This window comes from Contarinia nasturtii, unplaced genomic scaffold, assembly GCF_009176525.2.
Source record: "Contarinia nasturtii isolate CC-2019 unplaced genomic scaffold, AAFC_CNas_1.1 Cnas_scaffold_1371, whole genome shotgun sequence".
NCBI lineage: Eukaryota > Metazoa > Arthropoda > Insecta > Diptera > Cecidomyiidae > Contarinia > Contarinia nasturtii.
The window spans coordinates 3,367,094-3,393,062 of NW_022198708.1; the positions used below are offsets into that span (position 1 = coordinate 3,367,094).

At 32.7% G+C, this 25,969-nt stretch overlaps 1 protein-coding gene across 1 annotated transcript; it reads left to right on the plus strand.

Annotated features, from left to right (window-relative positions):
• LOC116345795 (dendritic arbor reduction protein 1) lies at nucleotides 1-25,767 on the plus strand. Its single transcript, XM_031775478.1, has 6 exons — nucleotides 1-730; nucleotides 20,218-20,912; nucleotides 21,075-21,327; nucleotides 21,617-21,938; nucleotides 22,112-22,171; nucleotides 24,863-25,767. Exons 1-6 carry the CDS (start codon nucleotides 668-670, stop codon nucleotides 25,048-25,050), a joined length of 1,581 nt encoding a protein of 526 aa, XP_031631338.1. The 5' UTR covers nucleotides 1-667; the 3' UTR covers nucleotides 25,051-25,767.
• The last annotated feature ends 202 nt before the right edge of the window (nucleotides 25,768-25,969 follow it).

The following is a 25,969-nucleotide window of genomic DNA, read 5'->3' on the forward strand; positions in this document are numbered from 1 at the left end:
TTTTGATCATGTTGATCGATCGATCGATCGAAATGCCGCTAATGCCATTGATAAGTGAGATTGTTATTAACATTTTTGTAAATTGTTCTTTTCTGTGATAACACAATTGAAAGCGAGAACATACAACAACAAAACAGTACATTTTTTTGCCGATCAGTGAAAGTTTCATATTTATCCTGAAAATTAAACGTCATTTGTCATCTATTAAAACAGAAATAAAAAGACTTGATCGAAATATGGACAAATTAGTAATGCAAACCAAAATGCATATGTTGTAAACCAAATATTAATCTCGATTTCATACACCCGCTGATAAATTGAATAAAATGTAAACGAAAAAGAAAAAAACAAACCAGATTCAATCTTTTTTTTTACGAATTTGTACGGTGCATTTTCATCGAATGTTGCAATATCACTAAGTCGCAACCAGCAAGGAACATTTCAGCACAGATTGCAAAATCTCTGTGTGTTATTTAACAACAACAACAAAAAAGAAATCAAAACGACAAGCTAAGCAGAAGAAAAAAAAATAAACTGTATGCAATCCATGATTAACAAAAAATTTACAGAAAAAAAGGAAAGAAACACGACCAAAGTCAGCCGTTGTACAATAGTCAATCGAAACCTTCTTATGTGAATCACTTCTTCTGTGCAAGATATCGTTCAAATGTATTATATGGATACAATAGGTGATCAAATTGTGCCATCAGCAAACTTTTGGGTAATGCAGGTATGTGACTATCGGTATTTTTTTTATATGTACATTTTATTGGATCGTTTTTAACAATTAAAAAGTGTCAACTATGTAGAGTATGTGCTTTATTATCAATGAATGACGAAGAAACAAGAAAAGAACTCATCAATGAACTGGTTCTTCTATTTTGTTCCATGTGCTTTGTCAGCACATTCACATGGGGCGCTTTAAAAGTATGTTCTGATTCGAATACTCAAATTATCTATTATTGCATTACGATTAGATCCAAGATGTGTTTTCATTGAGCCGAAGAAATGTCCCGGCTTGTCTCGTCTTATGCGCTCTCATTCAGTCGCTCTATGTGTCGTGGTCGTCTTCCTTGTGGTCATCGTCGTTTGTATCCTTGGGTGTCTGATCTACTCTAATTTCGTCATTCTCTCTCTCTCTCTCTCTCCCTCCCTCCAGTTCTATCTCTGTTTTGTCTGATTCGAGAAATATTATTTTCAAATTGAGTATGGTGTTCGCTCTTTTACAGCTCTCGTTTCATTCTTATGGAATTCTATATATTCAAAATTGATCTTTGAGTATGTCCAAGTTCACGTAGTCAAATCGAATGCTAAGAAGAGCGGATATATATCGGCAGAAATATATCCAATTTGAAATTGAAAAACCCGAACATCAAATATCAAATTAAAGATAACTATAACTATAAAATGTAAATTAAACACGAAACATGACACCTTTAGGAGTTAAAAAAGAGATGAAATGACACTTACTAATTTACAAACACATGAGATGTATCAAAAGAATGTATAATGCAGAGGGAGAGAGAGAAACCGATATGTATATACATATATCTATATAAAAAATAAAAGAAGAGTTTTTTTTTTGGTATACACAAATGTAACACAAGAGCATCGTAAATACACTAAAAACTTTATGAGAGGCCTAAGATGCTGCTTTGCGTTCCACATTTCTTTCCTTCTTCTTTTTTTTCGTTTTTGTCACTCTTCTTTCCATTTGTTTTGTCGTTTGTGTCCATTCAGCATCACAACAGCATCTTTTACTCTCAAATGTGTCTCTTCTTGTGAGTAAATAAAAAAGTGCGAAGAAATTAAAAGAAGAAAAAAAACACATATCGACGAAAACCGTAGAAAAATAAATCGGTTTCAAGAGGAAAGACCAAATAAATTTTTATTTATCTGTTTTATTAATATTATTTGAGGAAACACAATGTACAATGTGGTTCTGGTTTGGTGGTCTTCAACGGCGATCAAAAAAATAAAATAAAATAAGTGCCAATGAAGTTGAGAGAGAGGGAGAGAGAGAATACAATGACGAACGAAACGAGACAAACTGAAAGATAGCCAGAGAGAGAAAAAAAAGAGCAAAAGAATAAAAAGTAATGTCGTTGTTTAAAGGCTAGATAAGGCGTTAGTCTTCTGCTTTTCTATACACATAAACTGATAAGCTTGAATAAATGGTCCGGCACACACACACATATATATACACGTATACAAATATCTGACCAGAATGAAACGCGATTTTGAAACTTGAATGCAAAATTTGCTTGAAAATCCGATTAATTTGGCCGAGCGAATAGCCATCAATGAATTTAGTAGTTCCAAAAATAAAATAAAAAGTAAACAACGATTTGGTTTGAATAGTGAATGAATGAATGTGTTGAGCCACATGCCTGGTTATGTGCCTGAAATTGGTTGATAATCTCAGTACCTATTTAATTATCCAATATCAATGTGGTAAAATGGCATCGTTTATATTTCTTTTTCGAATTTCATCGCCATCAAGAGAAAACTTTAGACCGAAGTTCAATTAACACACTTACTCGTCGAAAATGTGCTTAGGAAATCTCTTTGAATAATGTACGTTCATGAAATCTATTTATTGTTTTTTCTTCAAATTAAAACGCACTGAAATTTTTTTTACTGGACTTATTTACATTTTAAAGAAGAGAGCAAAAACACGCACTGACAATTTACACACAATCGATGGTTTTTAACGTGGTTCTTTTTTGTAAAAACGTATGTGTGTGTGTGTGTGTGTGTGTGTGTGTGTGCCTGTGTATGTTTATAAGTATATATGCTCAAAGCTATTATCGGTGGTTACATTGTCACCAAAGTATCAATGCTGCGTTTATTATCTTTGGTGTAAATAAACTTCGAATATATCGTGGAAAGCGCTTATATTTGCATTTTCTTTGCCATTCGCAATGTGAAATCAGCCATCAAACCAATTAAATGCGAATGGGCAATTCGGACACATGTTAATCGCACTTTAACTTAATTTCTGCACTTCTACATTGATTCAGTGCTTTCTCGTTCTCGCTCCCCTCACCGTCTTCGTCTCTGTCACTCTCTCTCTCTCTCTCTCTCTCTCTCTCTCTCTCTCTCTCTGTTTGAGTGGATCATAAATGCATGGAAAAATGAACGTGAAACAGAACACGCGTCACCAAATTTTTTTTCTCTTCACACATTCAACGATTATAAATATACCGGCATATGCAATTCAAGAATACACTTTTCAACTCAAATTAGATTGGTTATTGATTATTTTTAAAGGAACAAAAAATTTCTCTAAACACCAGGGTGTCCGACATGAATATATATATTTTTTTTTTGTCGCGTCTCGAGAAAGTTTCACAATTACCAATTTTCATGACATTTATGTCGAATTTATATATATAGAAAAAAAGTCTGAATTTTCTCATCAATAAAAATCTTATCGTCGTATATAATGTTTTCCGTTTCGTAGCACGTGTCATATTTGAAGAATAAGAATGTAAAATACCGAAATATTAACTACTAAAAAGCTAATTGAATTGAGAAGATTAAAATCACCTCATTTGGTCAATTCTTTTTGGCACAACAACGGAACCATGGAATAATATTCAAATAAATGTACGGATTAAATTGAAGACGAAGATGACGAGAGAGAAAAAAATGATCGAAAAAACCAAATGAACCGAAAATGTCTAATCAGACAGTTCCATAAAGCATTATTGGACTAGTTATAATCCTGTTTGCAGATTTAAAATTGATTCATAAAACCCAATTTACAAATGAATAATCGCTTTCGACGAAAAAATATATGCTCGAATCACGATTTGATTATTCTATATTGATATATGCATTTTAATATTTCATATTTAGCTATTCTGTCTTCAGCATATGAATAAATTTAATATGTACAAGTGTTTATTTGGCCAAAATCTTCTAACGTTTATCATGAAAACAGCAATAGTTGCAACAACCACAACAAAAACTCGAGTTGGTATACCCTTTTTCCCTTCATTCATTCCACACGCGCGCACACAAGAAAACTTTTGTTTCAAGACGATGGGTGGAGTTTCGCATGTTATGTACGTTCCAACATGGATTTAGATAAGCGAAGAGTTGGTAGTAAGTTTTACCACTATTTGCTCAAGTCATTTTTTCTCACAGTATTAAGGCCCATCTATTGTTTGATGAACAATATTTACAAATGTACTCAAACACTTGAAATTTCATTTTCAAACCAAATGAAATGATTTCCATTGCATGCTCATCAACATTGCATTTCAATGCTGCATATCAAAATGTACTGATGTCAATTGTAATAAATGACAAATGTTTGTGTGCATTTTTCGGCGCAGAAACAAAAACCAGAATATTGATCAGTAAAAGTGCTTTTATGACCTTGAATTTAAGCTAAGGATTTTTGAATTGCACGAAAATAAATACGCGACAAAGCAACAAAACAAAATACCAAAAAAAAATGGTATGCAAAACCAATTTTTTTTTAAAGACCATGAAAATGAGTATTAGTTATTTGGTTTCACAAAGGTATTATTTATTTTAAGTTGATTGAAGCAAAGTTATCAAGTTTTAGTGTTTACTTTAGAGTTCCGATACATTTTTCTGAAGTCGGTCGCCAATTGTGTCAAAGAAGATACATTTTACAATAGAAAATTAATTATTCTTTTAAATAGAGTTAAAAACACTGGAATTTTACAAATATGTCAGATTTATTTGATCAAAGTGCTAGAAAATTCATGATTTTTTTTTTCAAGATAATATCATTTTTTGTCTTTTCATCATCATCATCACCACCACAGAATTTCAAAGGCAGTATAGATTTCAATCCAAAACTATTTACGCCTTTGATGTACAAAATGTCTCGTTTTATGTTTTGTAAATATTTTTTTTTTTTTTGAAATTTATGTTGAAACAAGAGCAAGAACATTGATCACAACACATATCTGCATAGAAAAAAAAATCGAATTTCCGAAAGACAGATAGAAATGAGAGGAGAAAGAGAGCGAATAGAGTGTGAGAATAAATACAAAGAGATAGAAAATGCGATTGACAGTCGAAATTTATGTTGAACGTTGTTAATTGGGGTTACGTTTATTAAATGTTCAGTGAGCATGAAAAAGACCGTTTAACCAAGCAAAAATTATATTTCCGGTGTGATAGTTGGAGACAAATACAACGCACTCACTATATGTGTATTTAGTTGTTCTCGTAACTCTCTTTCTCTATTCGTCTCTTGCTCGCTCAATTTGCATCATAGTACGCATTGTTTTCTGGAATGACTTTTTGATCGAGTGGGCAATATACAAATAAAATTTATTTCGTTCGATTGGTATGCATTGTTAAGAATGTTGGAGTGGTTCTTTTATCATGTGTAACAATGTTTCCCCCTTTTTTTCGACATTTTTTTAGATGATTTCGCCGTAAACAGCTCTCTTGATTCACATTTCAGTATTTTATTTTATTAGCCAAAATGTATAATATGTGTCTCATAATATGAGATATACATGAACTCGAAATGTTTATTTAGAAAACCAAAAATCAATTTTTAAAATAGAACGTTTTATTATATTATCATTAATATTTGACGCTGGCTTGTTTGTTTGTTTATTCGTATTTGAGGATTTCAACTGAAACATGGAGGATAACAATGGAATTACGTTCAAATTGTCTCTCTTTCTCTCTCTCTGCGTTTTTTTAACAGACTTGTTTTGATCCGTTGGCATTTTAGTCTATAAATTCCGTCCTGTTGATTCCAATAATTATTGTTCACTGTCAAAACAAAATATTGTCGTCGATCGTATATTTAGAAAATGTGTCGCTAGAATGTCGACTTTTCTTAAATAGTTAAAGTCCATTTATAATTAATATGAGTGCAATTAACCATTATGCAAATTAAATATAAATCGACAATGACAAGTAAATGCTGAGCTATGAATTATGTGCATAATACAATCTACACGATTCTTTTTTTTTTGATATTCATCGCATTTCTGGTTCGCTTATTTTTCCCCATATATAAACATTGTCGCATTCATTTTGTGAATGTTTTCTATTTCTTTGGCCTTTTCCTTTCGATCTGATTGATCTTATGAAATGTGGTCTTCTTTCAACCAACCAAACATGATGTTCGCCTTTAAATTCGATTGATTGAGATTACAATACTACCATATTACTACCATATATTGTGTGCAACAATGAAAAGAAGTCGAATTAATTGTTTTAAAATTGAACGTTGTTATTTAGTAAATTAACATGATTTATCAATTTATTATAATATTACAAATGACATTACATTACTTCCTTCTGCTTCTGCTGCAACACAATCATGCACCTATCTTACAAATTGTTGCAATCAAAGTTAATACTCACTACTTACTACTTGCTATTGTTTTATTCAAACCGAAATGTATGTAGCGTAACGTTTTGCTGTTGCTTGCAATTGAAAATTTGCGTATGCGGTGTGCACAGTGACAAATTCAATTCGGTTGGCGCTGACTAGTGCATTTGGTTAATGTTTAAAATCTTTCGCTTTTACGAGGTAAATCATCATGTCAATTGGTTTAAACTCTTTCATATTTTTTTTTGAGGCTGAATTCCACACACAAAATTTGTGTGTGTGTGTGTGTCTTTTTTTGTGTGTGTCCCTAATCATTTAATAGTCAAGTCAAACATAGCTCTCTCAGTTTATGTGTTCAGCACACACGGGCGCAAGTAATGAGACATTACATCCGAAAAAAAAATGAATGTAAAAATATTCCGATCGAATGCAAAGCGAAATTATGCCAGCAATAATATTAGCAATATTATATGTACATGTAAATTACTGTTTAAGAGATAGAAACGGCAAATCGAGTCATTGGAATGTCGTAAATTCATTTGTTCAATTAAAATAATTAGCAAATATATCATCTTAACAATATTTTACCACGCGATTTCGTTTTAAAAGTGCTCATTTCTTATTTTAATCTTTCATTTTCTCGCTCCTCTAATGGCTCGGGCTAAGCTGAGCGCAGAGTTTTCGGTACGGAATATAACGAACAAGCACGCAGACCATTTTTGTAATGCAGGTTTGTTGTGTGTATGAAAATGCCTTTTTTTTTGTTCGTTCATTCGTTGTATTTCGTGTGTTTGTTGATCTATTCTCGCAAATATCCAATAAACGAAACGGAGAGAGAATTGAAAAACATCAAGCACTGCACTGCCAACAGAAAAATTTACTCTGTATATTTGCGCATTTGTGCAATTTGGTTAACTAAATACACGAGAATATGTATATTAATGTTGTGGCGGCTGCTGCTGCTCACTTTTTTTTTCGTTTTCGTTGTTTTATTTTATATACTTATGCATTTCAAATCTATTAATCAGATCGCGGCACATTAATTCATTCCTAGATTTCATAATCAGATCCATAGGAGTTGAGGAGAGCAAACGAACGACAAGAAGAGAGAAAAAAAAACAACGCCAAAGCCAATATGCACATTGCATAGTCAAATTTTTCTGCGCTTTGTAATCCATTGCGTGTAATTGAAAATATAATGTCTCAAGCCGAGTATTTGTGTGTGTGTATGGGTCTTGGACAGTGTGATTTGTAGGCTCTAAAAAAAAACGAAACGAAATGCGTGCCAATCTTGCATTGCAATTCCTTAGGCTTGTCTCGAATTTCGTGAAATGAACTAATATGACCTACACAACTAATGGCAAAGAAATTAATACATATATGTAGATTCAATTTAAATCTCAATTTTTACGGCGACTCTCATGGCATCTGCTGCACCAATAAATAGCTGAGCACATACGATCAATACGTTCCATGATATCGTATCACGATGATATCACCATGAAATATCTCGCTCTTTTATCTTTATCTCTCCCTCTCTCTATGTCTGTCTCTCTTTTCAATATTATCGATATCTTGACGGAAAGTTTAATTTTTGCAAATCAATATTTGAACTTGTTGTCTGTTCACATTGCGGGCTTGTTGAATTTGGAATAGTCTACGTGCAAAAGTATTTGGTTGTGACTCACCTCATCAAACTCAATGCGCTTTCAACATCGATTATGACGACAACGACGACGGCACCAACATAACATTCCCCATCTACACCGAATTGAATCGACAAGCGAACACATATTTAACCATTTGCAAAATGCCAACCAATATGAAAACTATGACAATTGGCGAAAATTTTGATTTGAAAGTGAATTTTATGATTGCAATATGTTGATATTTTAAATGTCAATGTCTACTCCTATTCAAATTGGAAGCGTCAAATGCAATATTCATCTTCGGTAAAATGGTTTAATTTTTTTCGGGGGCGGATGTCAGTTTGTAATAAACTAAATTGATTGGAGTCATCATTACATTTGCATTTAAACAAAACAATTGCAATTGAGCCACAAAGAAATAAGAAACCATGCGCGCATTTCAATATTTTCCCCCGTTTTAACTTTGAAACGAGCAATTAATTAATCATCTAAATGGGACTTTATTTTGTCAACGTGTTTAAATTAGATGAAGATTTACCAGTCAAAGCAGATATGATTAATTACATGTTACTTTTTGCTATTTTTGAACCGAGCAAAGGTGCGAATTTTTTTGTTGGTGCTTTTAATCTGTTGAAAAACGACGACAATGCTAAATGCAATAATTAATATTTTCAGCGATGGCGAGATATAAACCATCTAATTGGTTAATTCGAAATTATTACCGTTTGTATTTTGTCTTGTTTAATGCCCGTGGGTTTGACGTATTACTTCAAAATTGTTAAAATCGTTTTATTAGTCGTGTGAGTCATTTGCTCGCGTACTCGACGAAAAATATCCATATAAAATTTAACTGGATATATGAACATAAATAAAAACATTGTGAAATAGTATTCACAGAAGAAGAAAAAAAAATCCACAGAAACAACTTATTATGAAACACATTATTTGAATAATACTAATAAAACAATGAAATAGACACGAGAAGAAAAGTTAAACGAATATATGTACCATTATAGTTGAAGAATTAATCAATCGGTCGAATTACACAATTTTATGAGATCAGAATGGTAAATTATAAAAAAAACACGTTGGAATATATTTGTACTATGACCTCGTCTATGGTATAGAATTCTATTTAGAATTCCACACCGAAGGTAATGCGTGTAAATTACATGTAATATTCAAAATGAAAATTGGAAAAAAAATCGAAATTTATCTGCAAAACGGGGAAAAAGTCTAAAATTACACAAAACCAGAACCGCAACAGAGGTGTAAACACGGACGAAAAAACCATTTAGCCAACACAAAGGGGAAAAATCCCAAACACATGGCCTACAAAAAGGGTAGCCTGTATGTTGACTTTGCGCAAGATGATGACATTAAAGCGTTAGAGTGCGTGCGCTTTGTCTACATTTTTTTTTCAAATGTACATAAATTAGATGTTTTGTTTCATTGAAACGGGTGGCAAATAGACATTTATCGAGTGATTGAATGTTTCATAAAAGTCTCATTTTTTGTTTTGATTATTCGATACATAAACATTAAAATAATTTAGGATGTTGGTTCAGAAGCGGATTGGTATTTTGATTAAAAAAATGAAATTGAAATTTTAAAAAAGTCATAGTTTACAGTTTGCCAATTCATTGTGAAGTCATTATTATCGATTGAATTCAACCCCGAACCAATTATTCAGTTTTTCCAAAGATAATAAAAAAAATCAACGTGAAAAATGGTCATTTGTTTTATTTGAATTATGCGTGGATTATCGAAGTTAAAGTCGAACCATCTGGTGAATGTCTATATGTATGTTGCATTTGTTTTCAAAATGGTCATCTAAATGTTTCACATTTGCTATAAAATTGGTATGGCGCGAGCGCGATTTAGTTTCCGTGTGGTGCATGCGCTTATTAAGGACTATTCATTTAGTGTTAATATTTGGTTGCGATTCCAAAGAGTTCAATTATCATGAGTCATTAAGCAGATGCGACCAATGGATGATGATAATAAAAAAATAGAACAAAACATGAGAGGGTGAGGTGATACTATGTATTAACACAAGCATATGCGAATAATATTACCATTTTATCGCGGTCATACCGGGACAAAAACAGATATAAAAAATGCCACCAATACATACACAGACAACAGTATGGTTCATAAAACTGAAAACTATTAATGGATGAAGAAAAAACAATGTGCTGGGGAAGAAAATGGAGTGACTGCATAACACACAACATTCACTACACATTTTATGCAAATCCAAATCAACGCAACTTTAGTCACAAGTCAAATGAATAAGTGGAAATTCGTATCAAATTTTAGCTAATGGACAATTTGAATCTTCTTCGACGTCGTTCGTTCTTCTTTTTTTTTTATTAATGTTGTGTATTATCCTTGTGTTTATATAAAAAATCGAACCTTATCACGCAACGTGATGCACGCAAATGAACAACAAATATAATACAAATGGATAAAGGGCAGTTTACATGTCCAAACTATCATGTTTATTTCCGACTTAATTAAATGTATTTTCTCCAAAAAGAACGAACACCGAGAGTAAGAGGGAGTTAGATAAAGAAAGAGACAGACGATGTGCGTGAAGCACCGTTGATGACACCTTGTATTAATGCAAGCGAGTGTTTTAAGGGTGACTTATTATCAGATTTTTTCCGCTCATTGAATCTATTTAAATGTCAGTAAAGTTCAAGTTATTTGACTTCTTCATGTTATATGACCAAGCGATTTTCTTACGGAACAGATGTATGTGGTGGCGTCATATGAGAGCATCTATATATATGAAAAAAAAAAACAAGTTTACGTGTTATGGTTTCCATACTAACAATTTTCTAAGAATATTCAAACGAGTTTTTTTTTTATATAATCAAATGAATGTGAAATGGTTTCCGGAGACGAGAAAAAAATTCATTCATAATTTGAGATTTCACTTTTGTTCACGTCAGAATGTTGGACTATTTTTTTTTATTACAAAAAAAAACTAACGCTGCGAAGTCGTATTGAGGATTCGAAGATCACATTTAGAAAATTTGGCATTAGAAAATTCTAAATTTTTATTTTCGATTCGAAAGTGGTCATTGGCTTCATACATATATTATTATAGTTCCGATTTTATATCAAACAACATACTCCATATGCTACCAGTTAAAACCAAAAATACCATAAAATTGAAACATAAAAAGGATCGATCATGATCGCGAAAAAAAACGTCAATAAAAAAATCTTATAAATTCCAACTTTGAACTTTAATCACAAGTAATCATGATCAACGGAATCGCCATCCTTAAAGTTTTAATTGGTTCATATTCCAATAAAATTACCAAATAAAATTGTACGCACATTTTACTAGGAAAAAAAGGAGAAGAAAGGTTCTCATTGTAAAAAATGCAATATCGAGCAAAAAAGAGAAGAAATATGTAAAAGAAAAATTGTGTGTTGTAGCCCATCATCACCGATATATCTGATGATTCATTCATTCACTCTCTATTGACTTATGTTAATTTTACCGTAATACAAATATTTTCTCATCAATTTAGATGTTATTTTTACAGCACGTTCCTATCGAATCATTTTATATGGTAATTGATGTGCCTGGTAAAGTGATGTTGACGACATTGCGTTTTACTACAAATAATGTGTCTGTGAAATGGCCGAAGCGTGTTCGACATAATGCTACATGTGACGCGTGAAACCTTTTCCTCTTTCACGTTTTCTTCACATACGTATTTATTTACTATTTATGCCTTCAACATATATATTTCTTTTTTCTCTCATTTCGTGGATTCGTTCGTTTGTATCGTCATTCTCTGTCTCTCTTTCTGCCTGTTGCGATTATTATGGGTTTTCATAGCTAAGTGGTTTTTTGTTACATTTTCCTAAACTATATTTATTAATTTAATTTGTTTGCGTTATTTCTATTTATTCTATTCACGGTTATTCGCTCCTTGTGCCTTCGACACGCTCTCGGCGCATTGCATTTGCTTGTTCAGTGTAAATGGTGTTTTGATCCCAATTTACTATGATTCGAATCCTCTTGTTTTTCTCTTCTTTTTTTTTGGCGAATTGATAGCGCGTTTTTTTCGTAACTTTTGACTTGCGATATCGCTTTTTTTCACCTCTCAAAACAATGCATTTACTCTCACAGTTAATGATTGACGCACATGTTTTGGGGAATCATTTAACGCCAATTCAAACATAGTCAATTTTTAACACATATATTTATTTCTGTGAGACAACTGCATGTCATCATGAGAAAAAAAGATCGAGTCGTTTGAATTCAATTTGACGAATTTTCTCATACATCATTTATGTACGTATGTAGTGTTTTTTTTTCTTCTCTTCAATTTGAGGGGCTGCCGTAATATTTGCTCTTCCCATCAAATCCCACCGATCTGAAATTAAACGATTGCTACGAAAAAAAGAACCGAATTCATTTAGAAAAACCAAACATTCTTCTTATGCTAACACAAAATTTTATCACGCGATTATTATCAAAATGAGTCGATTAAATGATTAGAAAAGAATGTTGAGAGTTGACACGCGCGCCTTGTAATGCGGCGGAATATATTAACCACATTCATATGTGTATTTGCATTGGAATGAGAAGATCTTAAATCTTATGCTCGCCTATCACTCTCTTACTCTCTCTCTCTCTCTCTCTCTCTCTCTGCCTTCATCTATTGCGCGATGTTGTCAATTGTGTCAGACAAGAACTAACAAGTCAAACGCAACATGTTAATTTTGCACATTTTTGTATTCGCTCACACTGTCTTTATCTATCTTCATCATACGGGGATTAATTGTAAAACTTGTACGAAATGTACGTATACGGTGCAATTTATTAATGATTACGGCTCAGAAGTTCGGCTAATCCATCGCCTTAACACACTTCGGTCACACATTCGTGTATGCTATTCTGTGTGTGCGCGCGCTTCTTTAGGCTTAATCAACTTAATAAACATTCAAATGATGCGAACCACAATCAAATACTGTGCTCGTTTTCAGCAACCAAGATCACACACTTTCTTCGGAACTATTCAAAACCAGAGAGTGTAAAAAAAATGTGCTCCTTTTTCTGTAAATGTGATTTTGTGTGCACGAAAAACGCATAGCATTGCTCTTGTGCTCTCTTGCCCATCAATTGGTACAGAATAGTCAGGCGCAACTTTTTTTTTTCGTTATTTGTGTTGAACGCGCGCGCGCCCGCGCTCACGCATATGAGCCCAACTTTTTGCACACTTATGGGCTGCGCGCATGATTTGTGTTTTATTATCGCGAACATAAAGTGAAATGGAAAAAGCATTGTCTTTTAAATATACATATATGTATTGAAGTTCGCGCTTTAAAACGTTTAACAATAAAAATGTAAATGTGCAACGTACGTGTAGAATTTCTTTGAGTGGCAAAACTTTCAACAAAATGAAATAAAATACCGCGACTAAATAGTTGGCAGATAAAGAGGGAGAGAGAGAAAGAGAAAGAGAGAGCAAGCAAAAAAAATAACAACGACAAGAAATATTTATATATATTATCGAACAGTATAACAACCACAAGCATGTATTTTAATAGTTTAGTGGTCAGTGAACCTTGAATACATTGTTTCTACGATTTTAGTTGTTGTGCCGTCTTCATTATTCTCATTTTTTTGTTTCAAATTATTTTTGTCATTTTCCATAAAAATTAAGAGATTTTCTAAAAGAGAAAATTCATCCAAACCAATCTACCTTTGCGGTGATGAAATAAAAACTTTTGAAAAATCTTTAATTTTAAGCACTAAACAAGAAATAATGACGATGATATGTCAACTTATGAGCTTCTGTTTTTGAATAAGAAATTGAAAAACGAGAAAGTTCCAATGATGTTTTGAAAAAAAAAAACCACAACATTGAACAATTGGCTTTTTCAAAGTTTTTTTAATGTTCATCTAATGGTAAGAAAGGACTAGAAAACTACTTTTTTTACACTGACTTCGATTATATTCTTCATGTATTGGATTGAATTTCAATTTACAAGGATTGAACTTTTTACATTCCGAAAATGTTCGTATCAATAAATGATTTTGCTCAATGCTATCTAAAAGATGGACATCAAATTTGAAGCAAATTCCACGTGTTGACAAGTTTTTCTCCAGCGAGGACAACGAATTCAAAGTTAAAGGGTAATGTGTAAAAGTTATCGAACCCTAGATATGCTCCAATTTGTATTACGGTTTATTTGCCCCTTTTCAAAAATATCCGTAATGATTTTCATGGGAATCGCACTTTCACGCATGAAAACGTATGCATTCCTTCAGATGAACAAATGAAAAGGGAAAAAAAATCATGATGTATAGAAATTACACGGTGTTTTGCATCGATTGTAATCGATAAATATGTGCCTAAAGAGTCGAAATAGTTGCGTGGTAAAAGAGGAAATGGAAATGAATTCATGGAATTGTGAAACAAAAAATTGACCATAAAAAAATTCCAACTTCCTTTACGTTGATTTCGTTACTAGATAAGATGATTTATTTTCAATGCAAAACTGAACCAATTCCAAAGTTGTATCCTAGCAATATCAAATACGTGGCATTCCTTGATTTCGTTTGAATTCATTTGCAAGTGATTTTGGCAATAAGTTTCACATTGTCGCCTCATTCAATTGATACACTCAATTACATAGATATTTCCTGAATTAGTTAAACCAAAAAAAAAAAAAAATTGAAATCGAAAACAAAAAGATTGCATGACAGAGTCAATTGGTAGAAAAAGAATCAATTTCCCCCACAGAGGAAGTGCGCACTATTACACACTCATTCAAGGCGAAAGAATGCAGAAAATGTTTGTTTATTTTTAAAAACCATTGATTCATTGTTTTTTTTTTCGATCTCGTCTTTACAATGAATAGAAGATAATGTGTTTGTTTTTTTCAGTGTATAACATTATTCTCAGCGGATGCACTCAATTAAAATGATTGCCATTATAGAAATAAAATAAAAGGTTCATCATTCCCCTATTCGGACAAATAAATACAGTATATATTTCACGTAAATGCTGAAGCTCATTGAATGATTTCCAATCAATTTCGCGCGTACATAATACAATGGATTCGGAAAGAGAGACAAAAACCGTTTGAGACAGAGCTTGAAATTTGAAAAAAAAAAGTAGAAAATTTTCTGGTATGTTGCAGAGTGCGAAGCAGTCAATATAGTGTGTGCTGTAAATCATTTGAAAATTGGTAGAATACAAATCAAAATAACTGTGCACACTAATCGATTAACAAGCCGCATTGTGCCTATTCAATTCACTTTCGTCATTTTTGTCGAAAGAAATCATATTCAGATTGATTTCCTTTTTTCTCCATCAATCCACACAGAAAATGTATGGAAAGATCTACATATCACCTACATATTTGCCTGAAGCGTTATTCAGTTGTTACATAAATGAATTGATTTTTAAGAGAATAAAGAGAGAGAGGGAGCGAAAGAAAAGCACATCGAACCGATTCTATTATATTTTTAATTCGTTCATTGTTATTGCTATTCACCAGCGCGCAATGACAACGCATTTCAAAATAAGAAAAACTGAAGACAGCTTCAACATTCGATTCCGAGTACGAAATGTTGTGGAAGATTGAAGAAGGGAAAAAAGAGCACACGCTTATTCCGAAAATCAATTAGTACATTCAAAAAAAAAGAGAAACATTTTTCGTTCGTTATTATTTATGCATTCATGCATTTGTTTTGTGTGTTATTTTGAGAGTTAACTGTCATAAAATTATATGGAATTAACAATACTCTGTGTATTTGTGATGGAGTCGCATTTTTCATGACGATGCCGTTTATAAAATGTTAAATAGTAATTTAATAAATGTAAATATGTATGAATGTGTCGAGAAAATAAGCACATACACTACACACACTACACACGTGTGTGTGCGCGCACACATTTTTTTTTCCTTCTTTGACGAATGTGTGTTTGCAAGCAACTCCACCCACTTATTACGGTGTCTTATAAATGAAGATGCTACATTTTTAGCCAACTTTGAGTGAATCACATTCGTTTCAAATTTATATATACTTGACACTTTCCGCATTAAGTATTTCATCAAAATCGCACACCGCGTGCAATCTTTTCTATCATTATATATGTTTGGCACATTGTTGTGATGCGGAACAATGGCCATATAATGGAGATGAAAATATCTATCCAAATTTGATGTTTGAAATAAAGAAAAAATTAATTCAAACAAATTTAAAATGGATAATTCATTCAATGGCGATGACGTCGACAGTATAAATCCAACGAAAGCTTGGTGATTTGTTTATTTTATCAACGAAGAAAAAAAAATCACAGTAATTCACAAATATCCGCGAATATTCGCGCATTGGCATTTAATCTCTTCTAATGATATTCACTCCTCATTGACTTATTCTTTGCAATATAGTAGAATGAAATCCACGCAATAAATTCAGAATTGGCAAAATACACAATATATTTGAAATAGGTAAATACAGAATACAAAAAAAGAGAGAATAATTCTTGCAACAGCCGAAGAAGAAGAAGAAGAAGAAATTTGGTTTAATCGAGCGAAAGATAAACATATATGGCATTTATTCTCAAAGAGAGCTTATCGTGTTAAAAAGTTTGTGCTTCTCTCTCTCTCTCTCTTTCTCGTTGTGTGTGAGCAAAATGGAATTGAATGCGAATACGTCAACGACCGCAATAAAAAATAAAACGATATGTACTTTCCAATTCTAAGTGCTGATTTTGTCGGTTGTTGCAACCTTCTCATTTTCGTGTTTTGTCTTTTGCTTTGCGCATACGAATTGATACTCTTTTTTTGCGCGCATACAAATGACGAGAAAAGTATTTAGCAAGGTGGACAACACAACAATGACAATAAACAAGAAGTTGCGCGCGTTAAAAATATGTGATTTTAAAGATTTCTGAAAATGGTTTCATTTTGCGGCGTTCAAAATTCTAAACTCAATGCTAACCGTTCACCAAATGTGAATGCTGGTGTACCACATTCACCAATCGGAAAAGTTAAAGATATGATTATAATACGTTTTAAATGTTTGTAAACTACTTAGTATGAAGTGCGATTTGATTAATTGAATTTATCTTGAGTGTTGTTATGTCTCTCGTTTGGTATTTGAATCTTTAACACATCTTTTTGTAATATTTTGTATTTGGTGCTCTTTGGCAAGCGTGTTTTGCAAAAGAGCTGAATAGTTTACATCGAAAATAACCAAAATATGATCGTTGAGAGAGAGAGAGAGAGAGAGAGGAAAAAGACGACGACTGCTGTGTATGCTGAAGACAAAACCATAAACACATACCATTTAATTAAATTACACGATATAATCTTTGATTTGAACTAGAGAAACTGTTGGAATGCCGAAGAGTTTTTTTCCTTTTTCTTTTCTCTTATTATATATAATCAGGTAATCTGTAGTTCAAATAATGGCATTTTTCAATCAAAGTCCACCACAAGAACCAATTTCTTGTTGAATTTGCTAAATGAAATGAAAAAAATATAGATATTATTGTTATTTGTTCAAGCATTTGCATAACTTTCAATTTGATGAACATAAACGGCACCACAAAATTCACACACCAACACACAAATATGGCAAATTCAAAGTCACACAGCTGATCGACGAAGTGTAAGCGGCAATAAAATTGTCGAGAATATTTGATCTTTCATATTCATAATAACTATATCCAAGTGATTTCAGACACGTTTTATTGTTGTTTCGTATAAATAGGTATATAATTTGGGCATTTCGAATTGCAGCATGTGTTTTGCAGTACGGAATGTGTGTTTGCACATGCAAAATGTGCATAAGCATAAGTGGAATTGAGGTCACTGCTCAACGCTATAATATTCGCAATATTCGTCAATTAAAAAGATTTTTCAAATTCATCAATTATCCACATTCTTCTTGGATAGAAAGAGAGACCATCTATTTTATATTTATCTGATATTGACTTCTTTCACCCTCATTAACATATTCGTTTCTGTCGTGTGTGTGTGTGTTTTTTCATTCATTTTTATTTTGACATCGAACAAGCATTCACTTGACGCAAACGCGCGCTCACTGAAGATAGTAATTTAGAAAAAAAGAGACTAGCTTATGTTTGCGCACACGCGCTTAATGTAAGGCAATGAACGAAGAACTGAATGCGCGCACAAAAGAGAATGATAAAATACCAGAAATAAAATAACAGAATCTGATTAACATTTTGAGTTTTTCCACTTGTAAAAAGGTAACATGAATTGCCAAATTTTAAAGCGTCGGTTAAAATGTCACCTTATTATGAATGATTTATCTAGAAAGACACAGAGATAGATAGATAGATAGATAGAGAGAGAGAGAGAGAGAGAGAGAGAGAGAGATGAAGAGATCGAGAGAATGGAAGAGATTCCAATTTATAAAATAATTGCATTGCTTCATGAATGCAAACGTTCCCAAAGGGCGTTGTATGTGTATATGTGGTAGCTAGATGACAATATTGTTTAGCACATAAAATAAATGACGGACGATTTAAATGCGAGAAATGAAAAGAGATGAACATGTATGATCACTTTTGATTCGTCGAACAACCAAATATGGTTCGTTGAATTTGGCTTCCGAGCAATTTGAATGTGGAATTTTGTCTCATTTGGTTGGATATGGTTGCGTTTTATTTTTCAATTCACTGAACAATCACAATACAATGGCCTAAATTATTCTATTGCGCAAAAGAAGACGATGAAAATAAAACGAAGAGACAATTTTTCTTCATCAGTTGTTTTTTTCGCACCAATCACTAGAAATTTATAATCGAAATTCGAAACAAAAGCCACTCAAATTTACAATGAATAAATTATATATAGTTACTAAGAGAGGCCAGGATCGATGTGAATTCGATAGTTCGTTGTGTTTTTTTTTCTTTTCTTACACGGACAAACAAAAATACATGTTTGTTTTCTGACAAAAATTCACATTATATCATATCGTCAAGACAAACAAAAAATAAATAATGATAACGAATCCATAATGGCAACGAATGAAAGGAAAAGATTTAACATATAATTCGTGAAGAGAAGGAAGAAAAATAAAAGAGTCACAAAGTAAGCGCGCGCGCGCGCACTTGCACCACAGAGAAAATCCAAAATAATAATTGGTGTTAAGAAAAGAGAGACTTTTCGTTAGCTGTAAGGCTCTTGCCGGTGTTTTCTGTCACTTTGGTCAGGAGAGACCGAAATGAAAAAGTGGAAAAACAAAGTGTAAAAGACGATCGAGCAAGAGCTAACTTATATAATTCATAGTCATCATGTGAATTACTCACGCTGTGTAAAATAAACCGCCTACCTGTTTCTTACTTATGTTTATGTTTATGTTGCTTATACGTTGCTCAAAACATATTATAAAGGCAACAACAGTCAGGCTAATCGGCTGAACTTGTGTCTGCCCATGTGTTTGTGTATAAAATTGAATGATATATACATATATAGCTCATTTCCATATGCATATATTCTATTGTTGTATTAACATCTTATAAATTCAAACAATGAACATTGCATATGAAAAACACTAAATTATGATTTTGAGTTTATTCATGCATGAGTATATTGTTTATCATCATCTTCTTCTTCTTCTCCCTCTCTTGTGTGAGTGTGTGTCTTTTTTTCCTTTTTCATTCATCTAATTTCTCCTTTTAGAGATGCTTTTAATATATTACATACATCGCATACACTGATCATATGATGGTGATCTTGATTTTGATTCTTGAAATAAACCAAACACTGTTGTGTTAAAGATTAACTTCGAAAAATTGAAAATTCAAAGCATTATATGGCATTATTGTTACTTCTTTTTCTTCTTTTGATCAGAAACAATTAATCTGATGCTTATATCGCCTTTTTTTTTTTTTAAACTTCGTTTTAATGTAAAGTCAAAGTTCACACACACACACACGTTGTGCGACGTAACCCTTGCCACAATGCAGGATAAATATGATTTTGTAGATGAGGAAAGCATTGTTCTTGTGTACACGCAGAGGAATTGTGTAAGAAAAACTAAAAACAAAGTGATCAGAAAATGGATGATAAATCTATGTAATAGTGCATAGTTGATGCTTGATAGTTTTAAAGAAATTAATCGAAATCAAATCTATTATTTAAATAAATATTGAACATTTTGTAAATATTGTTTTATATTTTTCGACTCTTTCACAGTCTCCAGAACTTGAATATCGCCATGAACTTGTTGGCCGTCCCGCAAAAATCACCGATTCCGATTTCAAAGTTGAGATTATACAGCGAAATCAACAATTAATCACGACAAATGTCTCATTATCATCATCACCGCGACTCGGTCATTCGGCCAATAATACAATTTACGATAGTTATGGCAATGATTGTAACTTTAGCAAAACATATCCGGAAAATGATGTGAATCCATATAATTTACTAACAAAATATTCCACCGATTCGACGACGACAACGACAACGTCGCCAACATCAAATGCAAAACTGCATAAAGAATATATTTGTATGTCGAGTGCCGTTGAAGAATCATATATGCGACCACCATTATGGGAAGATATTACAAGTTCCATTCAAAATATCGATCCTGAAAATGCAATAATGCTGGGTGGTGCAGTCGCAACACATGTTAAACTTGAAGCCAATGATGCTGATCAATACATCGAGAACTTATCAACTGCCCCGTTGCTAAGCCCATTGGAAATAAAACCCGAACTAAAACCACAAGTATACGTTTCAATACCATCCAATACATCACAACACCAACAACAGCAACAACAACATCATCATCATCCGCATCATCATCCACAAAATCATCCCAATCACAATGTGCAATCATCGCATTCAGTTTATTTAAATGGTATCATTTCCAATAATTTAGGCAGGTAAGACCACTTTATGACACCATTTCATTGATATTTCATTTGATTTTGAAGAAGAATATTTAGAAGAGAAAAAAAAACACGTAGAAAGTATTAACAACAATGTTTACTTAAACGAAACCATATTTTTTTCTTTCTTTTACCATTTTTCCGTCGCCAACAAAGTGATGATAACAACAATAGTAACAATAACAACAATCATCAATCTACTTATAATCTTCTGTGTGGACCGACGACATCGAATAGCCATTTTGAACAAAGCCACTTTGAAACATTGAATCAAAGCACCAATTTTAATGTTGCCGAATCAAATAATAGCCTATTGACAATGCCAATGCACCAAAACATGCATCCGCATACCCATACACCGCATTATCATGTACAACACAATGGAAATCACGTGTATTATAACTGGCAGGTTTGTTCAATTATTTACTTATTTATTGTTTTATTCAATATTGATAAACAGCGTCCATAACATATTAGTTGAACATTTATTCTAATATTTCTCTTGACAAGCCATAAATTAAACATGCACATTACACGTTATGTTTTGATTATTCGTTCACTTGTGCACATTCCACTTGTTCTTATACTACGTGCACTTTATTCAAGAAAAAAGAAACGAACAATTTGCGCTTTGATGTTAATGCCTCCGTTCTGTTTGGTCATTTGTTTCGATTTTTTTTTCTTCTTCATTTCAATAGGAAACACAATTACGAATAACTCCACCACCTCCATACAATCATCAAAATAGTCAAGACAATCAGATCATATCGAATGCAAATTTGATGCAATCATCCAAACCAAATTCCGATAATTCGCAAGGCCAAAACATCACCAATCTTCCTAATATCACCAATAACATAAATAATGGTTCTAGTACAAACAACACCAATAACAGTAGACGAAATCAAAATCGTGTGGGCGGAAATTCATCACTCACGGCTAAAAATGCGGTTATACGATACAATCGAAGAAACAATCCTGAATTGGAGAAACGGCGAATTCATCATTGTGATTTTCTTGGTAAGTACCTTATGTGACAGGCAAAAAATTGACTTACACTCATCGAATTCTACATCGTTTTCATTTGCATCTAATTAGAAAGAAATGAAACGAGACAAGTTCTTTTTTGTTTCAATATTCATTTTGAAACGTGATGATAATAATGAAGGAGAAAAAACTTTCTATTCTTTTAGGTTGCACCAAGGTTTACACAAAAAGTTCTCATCTTAAAGCGCATCAACGGATCCATACAGGCAAGTAGACCATAGTATAATATTAAAAAAAAGAAATAATAATCACAACTCATTGAAAATATGCCTGCGCGCGCTCTCTCGCTCTCTCCCTCTTCCACTCTGTCTCATTCTCATTCTTGTGCATTTGCCGATATTTTTGTGCGATCGTGCTTTCGATTGAAACATTGGACGATTGGCTCGGACGATTCATTAGAGCGCCGTGTTATGCACATTGGCACATAAACACAAGTGAATCAAGCAAAAAAGATCAACTTTTACCTTAACTAATTGAATACATGATTTGCTTACTCTGTTTGTTGTTTGCATCTCCCTTTTGTTTGATCATTCGTCTGTTGTTATTTCAATGTGACGATGCAAATGCACACAATGTGGTGCATTACGATAAATACTCAAGTCTATAGGTGGTCAACGTGTTGTCACTGTAAATTAGGAGATTTAATAAAATTAACCATTCATTTTGTACTTAAGAATATAATTGGAAGTGAAAAAAAAAAGTTTTTGTGATGGCATGAAGAGAAAGAAGAAGATGATGATGAACATGGAACAGCAGCAGTATGGCATAGAAGAATCGCATTATTTTCAATGCGAACTAAAATCCAATACAGAGATCGAACGCTACGATAAACAAATCAAAGTGTAAGAGATGTTATTGATGCATTCATCTCCGGAAGGAATCAAGCGCCGCAAAAAAATCGTTTTTTTTTTTTGCATGAACCGAATCAATGTCGATTAGTTTGAGCGTACGTTTTTTCGTTCTTTTCTCACTCTTTCAAAACCAGACAAACAAAAAATGTTGCGTTCAAGGGTTATACGGATTTTTGTGTGTCTGTGTTATTTCTTTTGAAAAATTGACTGAATGCAAAAAAAAATGTGGTACACATTCAGTTTGTAATATATCATATGTATATTTTCGTCATTGTGTGAGATGCTTCTTTCGTTTTTTTTTTTGTTATTTTCGGTTAAATAAATGAGATAACCGTCAAAAACTCAACCGTATACATCGACCATTTGAGTGTGAGATAAATACGTGTACGTCGAGCATTTCACAGATTCGGTGTGGAGTGTGTATATGCACCGGATATGCACCTACGCCAAAAACTTTGAAAAATAAAATAATTCGCTCCGTGTGTGTGTGTGTACGGTGTATAGCACACAGGCTCTTTTATTGATGGCATGTCTTTATTGAGCCTCATTCAACTCATCAGCAGCATATTTCTATCTTTGGAGCGCACACGCGCACGCTCATACATTTAGGTATTGTTCGCGATGCACAATATGTTGCGATGAGAGGGAAAAAATTTATTCCAGAATATTTTTTAATGCTTCTCGTAGACGTAGAGGAAGAAGATGTAGAAAACTTAATAAATTTGTGTCCCGCCTTAATTAAATATACATACATCGAAACTTGGAATCCTGACAATTACGTTGATGATACCTTTATCTGCATCTTTTTTTTCCATTCGTTCAAATCGATGTTCAATATCATTTGCGTAGAAGATGATTGTTTTTTTCTTCTTTGCTTAAAATTTGCAATTTTTATACCATCACGAGGCAAGGTACACAAAGCGAAATTTCGCTCAATGCTGTAATACATGCGATTTAATATCACGGAATGATCATAATGAATTTGATTCATTGTTATAGGGCTTTTAGTGTGGACATTTGATAAGAATTAATGCAAGATATCTCACAACATTCGGATATTTTTTCTCACTTCGTAAAGCAATTGCAGATGGGCGAGAGATTTGATCACAGCCCAACATGAATGCTACAACAATAACGAAAGCAAACCACAATAGATTTTGTTCGAAGAATGTGTTGCGAAAAAATGCAATCTTTATGGTATTTATCACTATTTAAAAGCCGAGATAGAAAAAATGTGTCTAAAATGTTGTGAATACAAATAAATTTAAAATAGTAAAATATTGTCAAATGACACATGTACAGAACCAATGTTATTTAAACATTTAAAACAGTTTTATTATTACGAGCCGGATGTAGCAAATGCAATTTTTTCTTCTCTCGCTTAAACGTAATCGTTAAGTTTGGTTTTCAAAAGAAAGAAAGTAACATATTCAAATAGAAAGACTTTTACCACAAAATGATTGTGGTTATATTTAAATCTTTATTTTAATTTCTAAGTAAATGGATAATGTCCTCTGGACATACATATATTGTATGTGGCTAATAGCGCGTCATCATCCGTTTTTTTTTCTTTTAAATTCATTGATCATTCTATTTTCTTTTTCCCTTTAACATTAACACTTATTTTTACTGTTTCACATTAAAAGCCCATTGAATATATCTGATCTCACTTGAAATGTATGAGAGAAACGAATAAAATAAATGGCACACACGAACACAAATCAACTCCTTGTGCATGGTTTATTTTTATCAATGATATTCTCTGTTATAACTTTCATGGTCATATAACATTTAAAATGTCATAAATTAAAGTGTGTGTAGCTGCTGATTTGACACATTTAAACGGTAAAGTGCATTAAAAAAATGGAGACAGAGAGTGTGCGAGAGCGAGAGATAGAAGTAGAAAAAGAAAACGCAATCAATTCAAAATTGAAAAATTACAATAGTTGTGTCCAATTTGGGCTCTTAACAATTAGATAATAGTAAAATTCGTAGCTATATGTCATGATATCCATTGTTGTTTAACATTTTCGAATCTATTTGCAGGTGAAAAACCATATCAGTGCCAGTGGCCGGATTGTGAATGGCGTTTTGCACGTTCGGATGAATTGACAAGACACTACAGAAAGCATACGGGCGCTAAACCATTCAAATGCATTGTTTGTGAACGTAGTTTTGCTCGTTCCGATCACTTGGCTTTGCATATGAAACGTCATTTACCCAAAAACAAATGAAGTGGAGAGACGAAAAATCGACGAGAAAGAAGAAATGATGTGTATATGCTCTGATCATAGTGTTCCATGCTCTGTGACATCATCATTCAATCCAGCATTGAGATATTGAGATTCGCAAGTGGAATGCGGAGAAAATGCAAACAAAAAATGTTGTTGTTATGTATAGTTTTATATTTTTGTCTTTGAGATTTCAATGTAATTGGTAAGGTCTATAAGAAAGGATGAATTGTATAGTCAAAAATGTTCATGTATTTTATGAATCACATTCTCGACACTTTGCAACCATCATTTGGCATGACCAATGTGTAGTGGTGTCGAAAAACCAACCGGCAACTATTTGGTGACGTTCGCCGAGTGTCAAGCAAGTGAAAAGCATGAACTATTTTATAAATAATCGTGTGTGTGAGGTGGTTTCAATTGAGCCTCGCTTTCGCGTTAAGCAGATCTCAATCATTAAAATGGCAATTTATTGTCGAATCTATCAATATAAAATTCACATAAATAATATTAAAATTAAGCAATGTGTGTGTTTGGCGAAATTAAATTATTTTGTGGTTTTCAACAAATCGATTATTTGCGCGGATTTCACATACCGGTATATATCGATATAAGAAAAACATTAGTAGAGAGCTTCAAAATGTTAAGCATATTTCGATTGGTTATAGCCTTTCGAACGAAATAGAAAATATCACTGAATTTCTGAATGTCGAAAAATGATCATGGAGTTGTTTTTTTTTTTTTTTTTTTTTTTTTCATTTTGCACCAAAATAAAATTCTCCAATTTTCATTTCGCACATAAAAAATGTGTTTATTACTCGACACCACATCGCATTGATTTTGGTGGCAACAGCTTTAGAAATCATAAATTGTTATGCGATGTTGAGTTGCAATTTTTAAACGCACAAAACCAAACCCAAAA